Source organism: Vanessa tameamea, chromosome 23, assembly GCF_037043105.1.
Source record: "Vanessa tameamea isolate UH-Manoa-2023 chromosome 23, ilVanTame1 primary haplotype, whole genome shotgun sequence".
Taxonomy (NCBI): Eukaryota; Metazoa; Arthropoda; class Insecta; order Lepidoptera; family Nymphalidae; genus Vanessa; species Vanessa tameamea.
The window spans coordinates 9,509,569-9,524,847 of NC_087331.1; the positions used below are offsets into that span (position 1 = coordinate 9,509,569).

Consider the following 15,279-nt stretch of genomic DNA (forward strand, 5'->3'; position numbering starts at 1 on the left):
AGTGTTGCCACCTGTCGGGTACTAAATACATTTTATGAACTATTTAATAAACTTGAAATACCCAAATAAAAACTTCAATACAGAGCACAGTCGCGTTTAATATCAGTTGTTAAAAACAAATCTTTAACCAAAAAAAGTTTTCGATTTTTTTTACAATTTACTTTGCACAAATTCTATTGAAATAAACGACTAGACTAGAGATAACCTAGTAAGTATGTTTATTTAACTAATTTATCACAACTATGTCTAATGAAGCAAAACACTTATTTACAAATCGCTTATGAATGTCTCGATCTCCTTAATTAATGAATTAATGTCTTACATTTACATTGTCATTGTATTCAATTATATATAATTACTATTATATAATAACTATGCAACATATTGTATAATTATGTAACTCGTTTAAGATGAGTCTCTAACTTAAAACTGACTGACTCGTTCACATAGTTTAACTCAAGTCTTTTTATCATTTTCAACTTCACAGATATTCTGTTATGATTCACGTTAATGGCCAGTAATTGCTTAAAGTACTGTCCAATATTTCAGGTACCCCTAATCAGAAAAGCCATCATTATTCGTGTTGTCAGAAGTGGGAGAAGTTCCGGGGGATGGCACCTGCAATTGTCGCCCATACATCAGCTCGGAGGGAGGCAAGAAAGAAGACAAGTACTCAGGAGGAGGTCGTATCACTGTGGGCATGTAGCGCGTGCCACTGTAGGGTGGCGTGAGGAATCTTCTAGAAGGTGAAAACTTGAAACTCTGGTTCGATAGCGGCGAGAACGCAGACCTCGATTGGTAGTTCTGCATATACGGAGACTCCGGTGTCAAGCTGTAGGACTGCTCAGGGCCATTCACCATCATCTCCATGGCTGCGACCACATCCCCTTTGCATCTAGCTAGGATAGTTTCAATCTCCTGTCGACTACGTTTCGGGAACACCTTAATTAAGACATCGATGGGTGACTTCTGGAAGGGCACTGCGTCCTCTGACTCCGACATGGGGGCATCTTTCCCGCGTCGGTATTTAAAGGTCGGATCCCATTTATCTTCGTCTTCCTTCTTCACCTCATCTTGTCTATGTTCCTTCATCGACAAGTTCTCAGGGGTGAGGGATGGTTCGGAGTGCTCTAACTCCTCCTCCACATTCAGTTCGTGGTCTGATGGTGATCGAGGTGGTGGTGTGGAAAGGGGCGGAGTGTGAACTGGCGTTTTACTCTCTTGCGTCATTTCTGGTGGCGAGGGGCTTGAACATACTTCTGTGATTCGAGCGCGCTTGTGTACTGTTGACAAAAGAAAAAAATACATGAATTTATATATTTAATATAAATAATAATATAATTATAAGTTTGTGATTTCTATATTCATACTTATTAATAATTTACTGATGTTATAGTTAAACTTAAAAACTAAGAGCAGTAGGTTTATCTAATTAATTATTCAGATATCGACAGAATCCGTTTACTACATAGGTACCTATATATTTGCGATACGCGATAAAGATTTATAATTAATCATACATTTTACATCGAATCAGATCAAAATGTACTCTATGAAGTTCTTTTGAGTCATAATATTTAAAAAATATTGAATGTACCGATGATCTTATGATCAGAAAGTAGATTCTTTCGTTCTACCAATTAAATGACAAAGGCATATTATTAAAGTATTTAACTTCGGTACATCAAAATTGACGAATAACATTTGTAATCTTAATTAGAGTAATTATGCGCTGTTTACTAAAGTATTTTAAACATAACACGTTAATTTATTTAGTAGAAAATTTATAACTTGACTACCAATGGTAAAACAACGGTATACTCCTAACTCGCGTAATGTTTTCATTTCATAGGAAAGTTCCAAATGTGAAATATAAAAACAAGCAAATAACAAAAAACACTCAAAAGTGCATTCAAAGTAAATGATATCTCAAAAATAAACAATAATGTTAAGTTTTCTTTGAAACATGTTTCGTTAAAAACCTTTACAAGTTAAAATACATAAAAAAATCATTCCTCTGTGCACACAGCGCCAAACAAACACGGCCCGCAAATGTACCAGCGAACGAGTAACAAAACTATAAGTTGAGTTTAAAAGTCACACTGGGTGAGTCAGTGAGTCAACATACGTTACGTGCATCTACACATTAAGTTACTTTAGTTCTATCGCACTTGTGACTCAACTACAGTGTCCATTACGGGAACTCATTTTACTTTATACTGGGTTACATTAAAAATAAATGCCTCCCTTCTGGTCGCGGCCTGCTCTGATATTTAGAGATGGAACGAGAGCGGAGCAGTTCCCAGAGGCGACTCCCTACTGCTACTACTACGACTAGCATTTGTAGCTAAGAGCCCGGATATGAACATAAGCATAGACACATAGGCAAGTTACGCGACTCTCTAATTCTCGAATCCCTCACTCTTATGCGGCTAATTCGACAGGTTTGGAAAGAGCTCAGGCGCAGGACCAACAGCTTTACACATCCAACTCCCAGACTCCGGGCTGTTACTGAGAATTTTTCGTCAGAAAAAATCAACAACCCTTTCGGTCGGCACGAACTGAGTTTGAACCTAGAACAGAACCTGTAACCTTTTATCTAGCCATCAGATTAACGAGGCAGTCAGATAGTATAGGTATCTCAGATAGTAGAGAATCACTCGAACGCAAACATGATAACATAGTGGGTACTATGAACTGTTCATTTCGCGTTTATCGGCAGCTAAAAGAAAGCGTCTGAAGAGTCGAAAACCGGGAACAGCCAGCATGGAAGAAAGACCAAAGGTAATATGTGCATATTTTTTTAAATGTATTTCGAATTATTTCCATTACGTAATACAAAGCGTTTAAAAAGGTACAATTTAATTGAAACCATATTTTTAATGAATGCCTCGTTCTGCGTACTAATTATTTTAAAATATATTTTAGAGCTTTTAAATGCAATACAATAAACAATAGCCGTCGGTTTTGAAATAATTTTAAAAAAAGAACGCTTTGTGTCGGAGGAATTCAACATTAAGAAAGCACAAAACACTAAAACAATATTGTCACAACTCGTAACGCACGACTGGAACGGGCGCGACGAGAGCGTACACCGCACAATACATTTTAAACGGGCAAACAATAACCATACTTGTACGTCGAGATATAAAGACTATAATAGCTTTTATGTTTTTCGAAGTAACTCATTGTACTTATACCTTAAAACACAGATTATGTAAAAGTGCCATATATGTAACCAGTCTCGTTTTCAACGAGTACTGCCTAGCTATACTATATAAGACAACATCAAGGTTCTATGAAACATTGCTTATAAAATAATTAAAAATGTTCTTTATTTAATCATACATCATCATAAGACATCTTCGAGGTGATTTGAAGGTTAACTTCATTAAGCATATGGAAATACAGTAGTACACGGGTTTGAAGCCGCTATCTTGGGCTAAGACTTACGTGTGTCAAGAAAAGGACCATGTTAGATTTATTAGTACTTGAATTTATTAATTGCAGAGAAAAGCCGTGAAAGCCGGGGCAAAGTGGTTACAAGTGAACGTAAATTTTAACGGAAGATTCTGAGTCAAAACCTGGGCTAGGCATTACTGAATGTGCTTAACGTCGTATCTCGTTCTCGGCGGTAATGGAAAACATCGTGAGAAAAACCTGCACGTGGTGGATGAGAATCTTCCACGCGTATCTACCAACTCGCATTGGAGCAGCGTAGTGGAGTAAGCTCGAAATCTTCTCCTCGAAATCCATTGAAGACTTTTGCCCAGCCGTAGGATAAGACAGAATAGAGATGCCATCATAAGCTATGGAAACGAAATGCCTAATTGCTTTATGAGAATAAACAAGAAATACTAAATTTCTACAAGGTAATACACGTGGTTTGCTTAATATATATAATATCTTTTATTTCTCCCTAAAATTTAGCAAATTCCAATATGACAAAATGTGCAGGTGGTAGCTTTAAATTTAATTCAACGGTGTGACATGACAGTTTTTATGACCCTATTAGCTATTATTATTTGAATAAAGAATATTTGATTTTGGTTTTGTATTTCCCAGTTAAATTATCAGGTTTGCAAAAACATGCAAATGTTTCCAATGTAACAAACACGGTGACCTCAATATTAGGTATATAATTTAGGTTCTTACTTCATGTATCCTGAGTCTTTGTGAACAAACTCAAAAGTCACCGCTGAAAACGAACGAGGCATGTAACTGATCTATGATAAAATTGTAACACGTGAACGGATCAAATAGCGCTTCACCTTCGGTCGCAGTCGGTTTTCAACGTTTTCGAAATCAATTCTTAGAGAGTAGCCCCGATGTTAAATGTAAATACCAAGTGTATGCATGGTGTAACGAACGCGAGGTGTCTCATTAGTACTTATTTAATATATTACAGTAGCTATTAAAGCTCAATGCCATTTCTAATGCGCTCTGTTCCTTGGCTTCACAAACGCTCGAACAAGTGATTGTGTTCGTGCAATTAGAGTGCGAGGCGTTTTCAGTGATGTGTGCGAATTTAATGGTCTATGTTATTGTTTTTTAAACGAGGGGGGAGGTGAAGAGGAGGGGGAGTGATTCGATTACAATTTGATCGTATTATGTATAAGCGGGATGTATTAGTGTGAGTGCGTTGCATTGTTTGTACGTGTGAGTTTTCTATATTTAAAACGTACCTAATCGTTGCTTAGCAGATTAATTCGGGTCGGTTTGGTAATTAAAAAATACAGAATAGTAATAGGTTGTGCAGTCGAGGCGTTCAATATGTATACAAATCAAGTGTGTGTGTAATTATGATTACCTACGTAATGCAGATCTATCTATTACGAATGGAATACTGAAAAGATTCTCATAGCGAACAGTCGGATTCAGAGCAACACCCGATTCGCTAACAAGGGTAGTTGGATTAACAAGCTGTTCTTATTTATTATCATATAAATCTTGAACTGATGCTACCTATCACTTAGCAATTTGATGTTTCATTATATTTAATTAAATATCGACGAAAACGGCAACTCATTATGATTCATTTAAAAAAAAATTGATTGACTTCCACTGAGCATATTTAAATATAACTGTGTTGAACCGAGATGGCAAGTGGTTAGAACACGTTCATCAAACCCAGTTACCACTATATATAATGTGTTTATAATTCATCTCGTGCCCGGCGGTGAAGGAACACATCGTGAGGAAAGAGCGAGGAGCGTGATGGAATAAACTGAAACGCGAGAAGTGTCAAAGGGTAAGGAAGCCTTAGCCCATCAGTGGGCTACTTGCCCTACTGGCTGTTACTTTACATTTCAGTTTAGAAAAACTACTAAGAGTAATTACTGACTTCGTTGACGGTTCTTTTGAGTAGAATATTCGATACAAAAAAATTAACGGCAAGAAACAGAGTTGAATTTATGTTTAAATTATTGTTCGTCCTGAATGTAAATAAAATAAAGTATACGATTTTTTACCATCCATATAGTTATTGTTGAGTAAAAATCTATATCTATTATTATATTTAAACAAGAGAACTAAATTTATTCCTAAGCAAAGTTAAAAATATTCGCAAAGTCTTATTATAGAAACGAACACGATAAATTGACTCCGGGAAAACTTTGAGTTATAAGTTTAAGTGCTTGTCCTACTTCAACATAGTATTTTGATTTTTAAATCATTTCACGGAAACGTTACGAAACCAAAAAAAAATTGCACTTTTACCTCCTCAGTGCTAATGTAGTAAAAATGATTAAAGAAGACGTGGTTTATGGAGTAGGTATAAGCCGAAGATTGTAAAAAGATTGATATAATATACAAACAAAGATGGCTGACGCTAATAATTACGCACTTAAAAAGGATCATAGTTTACAAATTATAAAACCTCTTTACAACAAAAGTAAGAATTAAATCAACAAATGCATATAAATAGTATGTATTCAATCTCACAAAACGAACAAAAAGACAATGAAACACAAAGCAATATAAAAACCTACGCCCCCACAAAAGTATTTCATTAAAATAAACCACTATTATTCCATACAAGCTCGCAACGGGCCATTTTGAATCTCATTACACGAATGAGACGGCAACATATTATTACGTGTTTTTTACATACAATGATAAGAGATGGCTGTATTTATTCTTTTTAATAATGAATTGTAAAGAATAAAGACATCTGCTTAATGTTTTGGAGTGTGTGTGTTTATTGCTGTACACTAAACTGTCTGTGCTGGTATTATAATAATTGTATTATTTAGGCCGCGGGCTCGAAAATTTAAGTAGACAGGGGAGATAACATTGAAATTTTATTAGCTGTTTAATGCGGCTTCGCCCGTGTATACTTCACTTTCGGACCTTGCATGTTTTCCTTGGAAAAATCCGGAAAATAGTTTTATGCCATAAATTACGAAAAACGAACATTAACGGGAACTTCAAATTATTATAACTATAATCGATTTCGATGAAATAAGGTCTTAACGGTGTTAATAACTAAGTAGTACTCGGTACGAAGTGGTAGTTTAAGTTTCATATGTAAATATATCGTCTCGTGCTCGGCGGTGAAGGAAAACATCGTGAGGAAACCTGCATGTGTCTAATTTCAACGAAATTCTGCCACATGTGTATTCCACCAACCCGCATTGGAGCAGCGTGGCGGAATATGCTCCATACCTTCTCCTCAACAGGAGAGGAGGCCTTAGCCCAGCAGTGGGAAATTTACAGGCTGTTTATGTATGTATGTTTATGTAAATATAAGTTTACAGATATAACATGATAACATTTTGGGATCATAAAACATTTCACGGAGACCAAGTCAATAAAATTAACACATTTTTTTATTTAAATTTCATATTCAATCGTGTGAATGAAATCACGAAATAATTTTGACATCATCGTAAAACTTGTAAACGTGCAAATTAAATCGATAGCCGTCGCTTCGTTTCACATCAACAGTCGTGTGAAAACGATTCCCGAAAAATTATTGTTACGACGCGACGTCAATAAACGCGTCACAATGCGCCGAGCAGCCATTATAGCAGATATTGAATTGATATTCAAATAAAATCAAGTGATATTAAATTCTTTTTTTAGTATCTAATTTAAAAATGATTGATATTTTTTAAAACTAGCATTCTAGGTTAGGCTAGGTGAGACTAAAACTGGAGCTGAAGATTCAAACTCTTGATTTTAAAATTGAAATATTGATTTAAGACTACTGTGTAGATTCTTGAAGGTATTAGGGATAGTGCAATTCAATACCTATCTATCTCTGTGCCATGCCAATAGTTCCGTTCAGCCGTTCTAGTGCGATTAAATAAAACATATCCATCATTCGTTATATTAGTAAGATTACGGTCATAACACTCAAACCTGGTCATAAATTTTGTAAATTCTCATTATGATTTACAAATCACGTGTTCAGATGTGAGGGAAAATGGAAGGAATTCCGAACCGTCTCCATGAGAGGAGAGAAGTAGGCCATGCCTCGCTGTGCGACATTTCTGGTCCCTTGTTACTTACTACCAACTTGATTTTAAATTAAAAAAAGAAAAAACCTTATTTCGTATTAAATATTAATAGTTACGTCTGGTTACACTACGGTATATGTTAAGCCTAACTATGACAGGTTTTGTAGAGCCGGATGATTGAAATCAGAAAGTCGGAAGCTGAAAGTTAGGTGTTAAGTATAGCCATTACTTCGACTCAATCGAACAGCGTGAAATGAACTGCGGTATTAGTTGAAGTCGAATGCAGTCGATTGATATCCACACATCCCGATACGATACATCACATCTGTGTTGAAGAGTAATTATTCCTTATAAACATAATTTACGTTACTGCTCCGGCCCCGTGAGTCTAGCCTATGTTACAAAGTCTAGGTATAATCTTTATCAATAAATGGGCTATCTTAAACTAGAATATATTTCAAATCGACCTGTACATCTCGAAGCGTTAGGAGCATTTATACAAGAAAACTCTTTAGCCTTAGATAGGAGTCAATTTTCCGATAGTTCACCTTAGTTGGAATTGCCGTTGCTATTGCTATTGCCGTTGGTGTATTAAATTCTAGAAGAGAATCTTACAGTAATCTCGTCAGCGCTGAATTTGAATATTAGTCTTGGAAACTTGTAGCAACCGAATATATTCTATTTAATGACGAACGAATCTAAATGTACGAACAGACAATAAACAAGGGACACATATAAGTTAAGCGGTGTACACACGCGCGGTGTCGGCCGCAGCCGCAGTAAATCGCGCCGACAGCGGCGTGGCGCGCTTCCAGCGTTATTGTCTCATCTCGCTTTGTCCGTGTTATTTATCGTCCATTACTCTGTCTCAACACGAGCCTACCGGCGGCGGCGCTGCTGTTGGGCGAGATGCGATATTATTACTTGGCTTCGCGCCGAGTGGATCGCGTTGTTGTATTGTTTATATGACTACGAGCTAACTGCCTGCTAACGTTGGAATACCTTCATTCTATTTGACGCATACAATCAATATTGCGAAAACCGAACCAAAAATTATCTCTAATTATAAAAACGTATTATCCATTAACCCGCATTTAAGCGGCGCGGCGGAGTAACCTGATAGAGACTAGCTATGGCTATGAGTGTTCATCTTGCGTTAGAAGTGGAAACAATAAGGACCTGCGACTTTAAATCGATGCTTACAAGTATTCGGCTTTAACACTTGATCGTCAATGTGAACTAAGCTTTTTCATATATTAATTTAAATAAACATGATTTAAAGTACCAGTCCCAGCTCTATTAGCGTATTATATCTACGCTTCAAACAACATCTAGTTCCGAACAAACACACCAACTAGTGCCTGTACGAACAAAAAGACTAACAGAAAAATTTAGGAACTAATTGGCGAGACCCAAATGAAAAATAAGCAAAAGAAACGACGGACTCTATGAAAAAAGCACACGCAAATATTTTAGTTATTACCTAAAGAGAATTATATAAGTACATAATTTACATATAAAAGAACATTAAACGCAATTTATAAATAAAAGTCATCTCGTAACTGTTTTTTTTTGTAAATTAGATTAGTTGTTATACGAAAAACATTTTTCAACCGAAGATGTTTTTGATCACAATTTTCATCATTCGAATAAGTAGTTTGTTAAAGAAAATGATAGAAAATACAAGTACCATCATCATCATCCTCCTGCCCTTATCCCAATTTTGTTGAGGTCGGCGCGGCCTGTCTTTTTCTTCCATACTACTCCGTGGAATGTCATCTCGCAAGTAACATTCTTTCAAATCATATTGCCTTTCACACAATCCATCCATCGTTTCTTTGGGCGTCCCCTACCACTATATCCATCCACGTCCAAAAAAAATACAAGTATATTACTGTAACTAGTAGTAGTAAGTATAATAGGTACATATACATATATATACCTATTATATCTAAAATTCATCAAAATCAAAAAAATCTAAAATTCAAATATAGTAGGTTCATAAAAGCAATTTGGAATCATCATTAAGTGTTGAATTAATTGTAAAGCTACCACCGGTTCGGAATGTAGATTCTACCGAGAAGAACCGGCAAGAAATTCTGTAGTTACTCTTTCCCTCCATTCTGATATATCCGTTATAATATAAGTCAATAAAGTACAATAAAAATTAATATATATCTTTCTAGAAATCAACAAATACTAACCTGAGACATTAGAAGGTGATCTAAAGAGACCAAGCGGAAAGCTAACTCAGGGGCCTGAGGGCTAACAAGCCTTGAGCTACATTCCTAGGTGGTTATTTTTTTGTAATTTCACCAACTCCATTATCCCCCTCACTAAGATTAAGAATTACTATTACTTTGACTATTTTGTTATTTATTTGAAACAATAACTAATAACAGACAATAAAAGTAATGTGTTATACAAAATTGTTTCCTTTTGATAAACTACTCTTTAGTTGTCGACTTCTAGAAGATGCTAGGCCTACAAATGAACAGCTTAGTTTTTAAAATATCAGTTAATAATGTTCTAACAGCTACAGATAAACTCAAACGAAAGTACAAACTTCATTCAACGGTGCGGCGATTAAAAAATTACACGACAAAAAAAACATTGAAAACTGGCGAAACTGAAAACTGGAAGCGCCCTTAATTAAGTTATAATAACTGAATAGACGGTTCGGACTAATTAGCGGTTACAAGCGCGCGTTTGTGGGGGAGGGTTTTTGTATTAAAATTATTTTGTTTTGTAAAACTTTTGAACGAATTATAAAAATTTAAAAATTAGGTATTCACATAATTTGCCCGCATCGCTCCGAGCGTAATTAGCGGCCGACGAAACTACGTATGAGTTGCGTTCTCGTAAGGTCAATCTCATACTTTACCGAATACCGTACGATGCGATCCCAGCTGTCGCCGGGCTTCGTATTGCACACAAATATGACTCTCATCCGATTAATAACTAAAATTGAAAAAACTAAATGTAAACGTGGACTCGACTTGATAGTTTTTCATCTTTTAGTCTTTGTATATGAAAAATCAAATACATAGAAACTTATTATTGTGACGCCTATCGACGTAAGATCTTAAAAACGTCCCTAATAAAAATAATCTGTTTCAATTCATGTTTTTATTTTGTCATTATCAATACTGTGTAGTATCCTAACTAACAAATAAATTACTTGCAAAATTAACATTCGGCCATTAGGAATATAGTTAGTAATGATCACCTCGCCAGATGGAGTAGCAATAATATGTCGCAGGCCATCTCTCAAAATAATAACGTATTTAATATTTTAATAAATACCCTCATTTGATTGTTTACGAATTTTATAATGATTTTCAGTGTAATAAAAATACTTAAACAGTTTCTTAGTATCAGCGACTCGAAAATACAGCGATACAATGTATAAAATGTATTAATGATCTAGCCAAGGACAAACGACATATAAATATAATAGAAGCGTTACACTTGCTTATTGACAAAATCCACCACCGATTCGGAAATAAACACCTCGGACCTGAGAAGAACCGAACCGGCGAGAGAAATGCATCGGTATTTTGGTATTTTAATCACCAACTTTACAATATTTTTTTATACAATAAAAATAAATATGTATTGTATGTATTTTCGTTATTTGAAATAGCCTGGAGGCGATCATCTTAGTTTTGTAATATCTTTTAGCGAGCAAAGCTCTTTAGCGATTCTTTTAAATGTTACAATTTATTATATTAATGGAATATGTCAATATAAGTAAGATATACAAAAAAAGCAGAGAAATGTGAAAAACTAGTTTTCAAATTTCAGTCGAAAATATTTTCCCAAGTTGATAAAAATATACAAAAAAAGACACGAGGCACCACCGAAACCGACGCACGAGCAATACACAAACAGACAAAAAAACGTGGAGCACTCAAAGTCGACCGCCGTGCGCCGCCGGCCGCTGGAACACTTTGTCCTTTTTGATTTCTAGACGATATTTCCACCGCGTATGTTTACTTAAAACTATTGATCTACCCCCGCTTTACACGCGGCACATGAGACGACCCGTCAAGGTTTTTCTTCAAGGCGTTAAGTGTTTTTCTTTTTATATCATATATATTGTCGGGGTGTACTGGTGACTGCCTCATAGGTCTAATTATTTTGTAGTTCGTATTTCGGTTCGGAATTCGGCTGAATTGGATGAAAATCATTACACATTTCTTTTTATACGTATTTAAGGTATCACCTTCTACTGTTTCAGGATCGACATGTACTCGACGTGTAATCGACTAGGTTTTCCTTGGATTCCAATACAATTGGCCAGCGTGCTTGGCCAATGCTTTACATGAACGTGCACAGGCCCAACATGTTGGGCAAGCACTGACATTGGCAGCAGTTGGCTAGCTGGTTATGAAGTAAAATCATTGATAATTATTTCACCATAGTGATCCAGAATAGATTTACATATTATACTCTTACGACAGAACTGATCGCACTTCGTAATCGAATAATTACATAACTATATCTACATCTCATCCGGAAGCGCATACACTTCCCGACAATAGAAGTATATATATTAGCCTCCAATACAAAATGTTACTCTTACGTGTGATATACATAAAGTATATTATCCTTAAATTTTACAGACCCCACTTACTTTGAGACTGCGTAGATTATATTACGATTAAATTTAACCACAATCAAGGTACTATCATAATTTAGTTGGGTGTATGTTCTAAAATAAAAAGTAACAATATCTTAATAAATAATAATCTGTGCAAAAAAAAAAACAAATTAAAAACCGAATAACAAATTCAGTGTCTAAAATTCAATAAAGCACATTTAATAAGTTCAATTTCGACGTAACCCTTAATTCAAGCTTCATTCTCAAGTGATTAGCGATACTGACAATGCCACCCTGCTTCTGCCGTGCCAATTGTTCACGACACCTATTATTTACTACCGATACCCACGACCTATAATCAACCTTAAGTTCATAGGATAGAGTTCAAATTTGAATACCTAATTCGTGGATCAGCAGAGCAACTTTGAATCGGCGGGTGGTAACAATAAAACCAATTGTTGGGCGCCTCTATTATTATAGTTGGCGTTCGAAATTGAATCTTATTGTTGTGTGTTAACGTTAAAATTAGTTCGGGAGGCAACCTGCACATTCGATTGAGGAATTAGTATTCTATTGCAATGCAATCATACGGTGGTCGGGGCAGGGCTGGCTATGGAATAATTTAATTTCATATTTTCGTTTTTCTGGTATAGGAAAAGTACAAAAGAAAATCTAATCAATCCGCAATACCATTAAATAATAGCAGTTTCAATAACAAATACACAATTTATTGTTGACTTTGATGACTTAAGACTCGTAATGTTCATACCTACATATAAATTTCATTGTAAGTAGGTAATGACGTTATAATTTAATTAGTATAAAGTAGTAACTACAGCAATTCTTTAATTAAAAGGTGTGTCTCAAACTTCAAATATTATACTTAAGAGGGATATCTTGTGCGAGCCCGTCACAATCAATGTACCACCCACTCACCACATCATCATACACACAACATATCTCATACTCAAATACATACCTTAGTATGTATGTGAGTATGAGATATGAATATTTCAATCAATATGTTGTTTATTCTCTATGACACATATACTTCATACTGATAACGACCTCAAATATATATATGAAGCCTTTTTAACAAGAATAACTCGTGTTTTAGCAATTAGCAGCGACAAACAGATATGTATCATTTTTATTTGATCACTCAAATATTGCTTTATTGTTACGTATGTATTTATATTTTTTGTAAGAACCATTTCAACGCTTCGTCTATAAATAGCGGAACCACTAAAACTTTTACGCCGACGCTTAATAATTGTAATTTATTTATAAAACTAAATTATTTAAAATATTTAAAAAATGTTGTGGCAACCCTGATTTTAAGCCGTAAATTAAGTTAGGTGACTGTATTTAATATACGGCGGGTCACAACGTGACGTAAGCAAGAGTTATTTTGATATATTCCATTGAAGTGAACTCATCTGCTGTTATTTCTTGTTTGATGCAAATTGTAGACATAGCTTTTAATACGATTATTTTTATAAACAAGTGCAAAACTTTTGTCGTTATTAAAACGTATTAATATAGTAATATATTATAATTATTTATATATTATATTGAAGACAATTTAAAAAACGTCCCAATAATAATCGTTTCGTTACTATAGTAGTTTTATGTATATGACGTTTTATAGGATCAGCTGACGGCTCGTTAGAAAAACGTCTACCGATGTACATACTATAACTATTTGTCAAAGATACGAACCCAGCGTTTCCGAATACCTCATTAAAATAAAAAATAGTTTCAAAATAGGTAAACTATATTTTCTTATTCTATTGATCTATATAATAAATCATTTTCTCGGCGGTGTCTGTTCAGGATGCTTAATTATTAACTGTGACGTAATTGTCCTGGAAAGTCTTGCCTGAATCAAAAACTGACGTCTCTTTGATATAAAACATTCCGAAGGTGATATTTTCTAACTTACAGTTAGGATATTTACCTAAGTTTATACAGGTAAATATAAGTTATATAGTTATACAGGAGAGAGATAACTTAAAAGGAAATTATCAAAACGTAATAAAATAGCACGGATTACAAGGCGTCTCCGATTTCTTCTTCCAAACAAGCATCATTGATGTTTGTCGACGTTAGTGTTACCAGCAATAAATAACAAGTTTTAAATTCATAACGAGCGCGTTAATCTGCGCCGATCAATGGCTTCACGACATATCAATCATTCACGTGATTGAAGTTGCCAAAAATTGCATGTAACGCGATACGAAATAAAGCTAACTTGTTATCTAACCCGCCATGTATCAAGAGAACCCGATACTCAAAATTTAATCAAATCGAACGGAAAAACAAACAATCGTTCAGAAAAATTTAATAAAACTTAAGAAGCCAACAAAAGTAGGCATCGTGTTACCCGACATACAAACAAATCAATTCCTTAACTGCGTGTATCACTTCGCGAAAAAGGGAAAAAAACGAACGGAAATAGATAACATGGAAGAGGCGCTACACTTAGATTGAGCGTACTTTATATAGAACTACAAGCGTATATTGTATTTTATAAAAGTAATGCAAGTTATAATTCCGTCTGATTGAATAGTCCAACGAGTAAAATAATAATGTAAAATAACAAATAATTATGAAATTTATGATTGTTATATAATCGGACTCAAAGTTATGTTTATCTACATTTAATAATCATTTAATTACATTTAATAATAATTTAATTACAATTAATTAATTAATTAATTACTCTCATGAAATTGACACCTTGCATGACACTGAGACTTGTAGCAGGCTGATAGCAATAAGCTCTGTTATGAATCTGTATTATTGTTTTAGTATCGATCATGTGTTAAGACAAGTGCTGTGAACGTAATCACTAGCTACTATCATCAATAGCTGATCCAGAGACGGCAATCCAATGTCAGCATATCAAACGCACACACTGCGGGCCCTCCGGCCTCTGTCGATTACTCAACCATTAACCTTACCCCGAAATTGGAGTGCAACCAGAGAGCCCTCTAAACAAACGGACGGACACATACTAAATCAAACCTTAATAGTTAACCCCTAAGAATCTTTATCGCGTAACGATTTCGGTCTTAAAAGATCATCTTCAAGTTCTGATGCGGCATCGAATCTTATCGCTTGGATTTAAAGTTTCTTTTCGAATGGTAAATGCAGAAGATGTTATCCGGGATGTTAACAGGACACCAATTGAGTTTTTTAGCAAAA

The 15,279-nt window shown here is 35.0% G+C and overlaps 1 protein-coding gene across 1 annotated transcript in view; it reads right to left on the reverse strand.

The window, feature by feature from the left end:
• Nucleotides 1-210: 210 nt before the first annotated feature.
• LOC113402171 (doublesex- and mab-3-related transcription factor A2) overlaps nt 211-15,279 on the reverse strand; it is a 30,819-nt gene continuing 15,750 nt past the window's right edge. Inside the window, exon 4 of the mRNA XM_064218680.1 lies at nt 211-1,283. Within this exon, the coding sequence (XP_064074750.1) occupies nt 556-1,283 (728 nt within the window). The 3' untranslated portion in view covers nt 211-555. The remainder of the gene's footprint in view (nt 1,284-15,279) is intronic.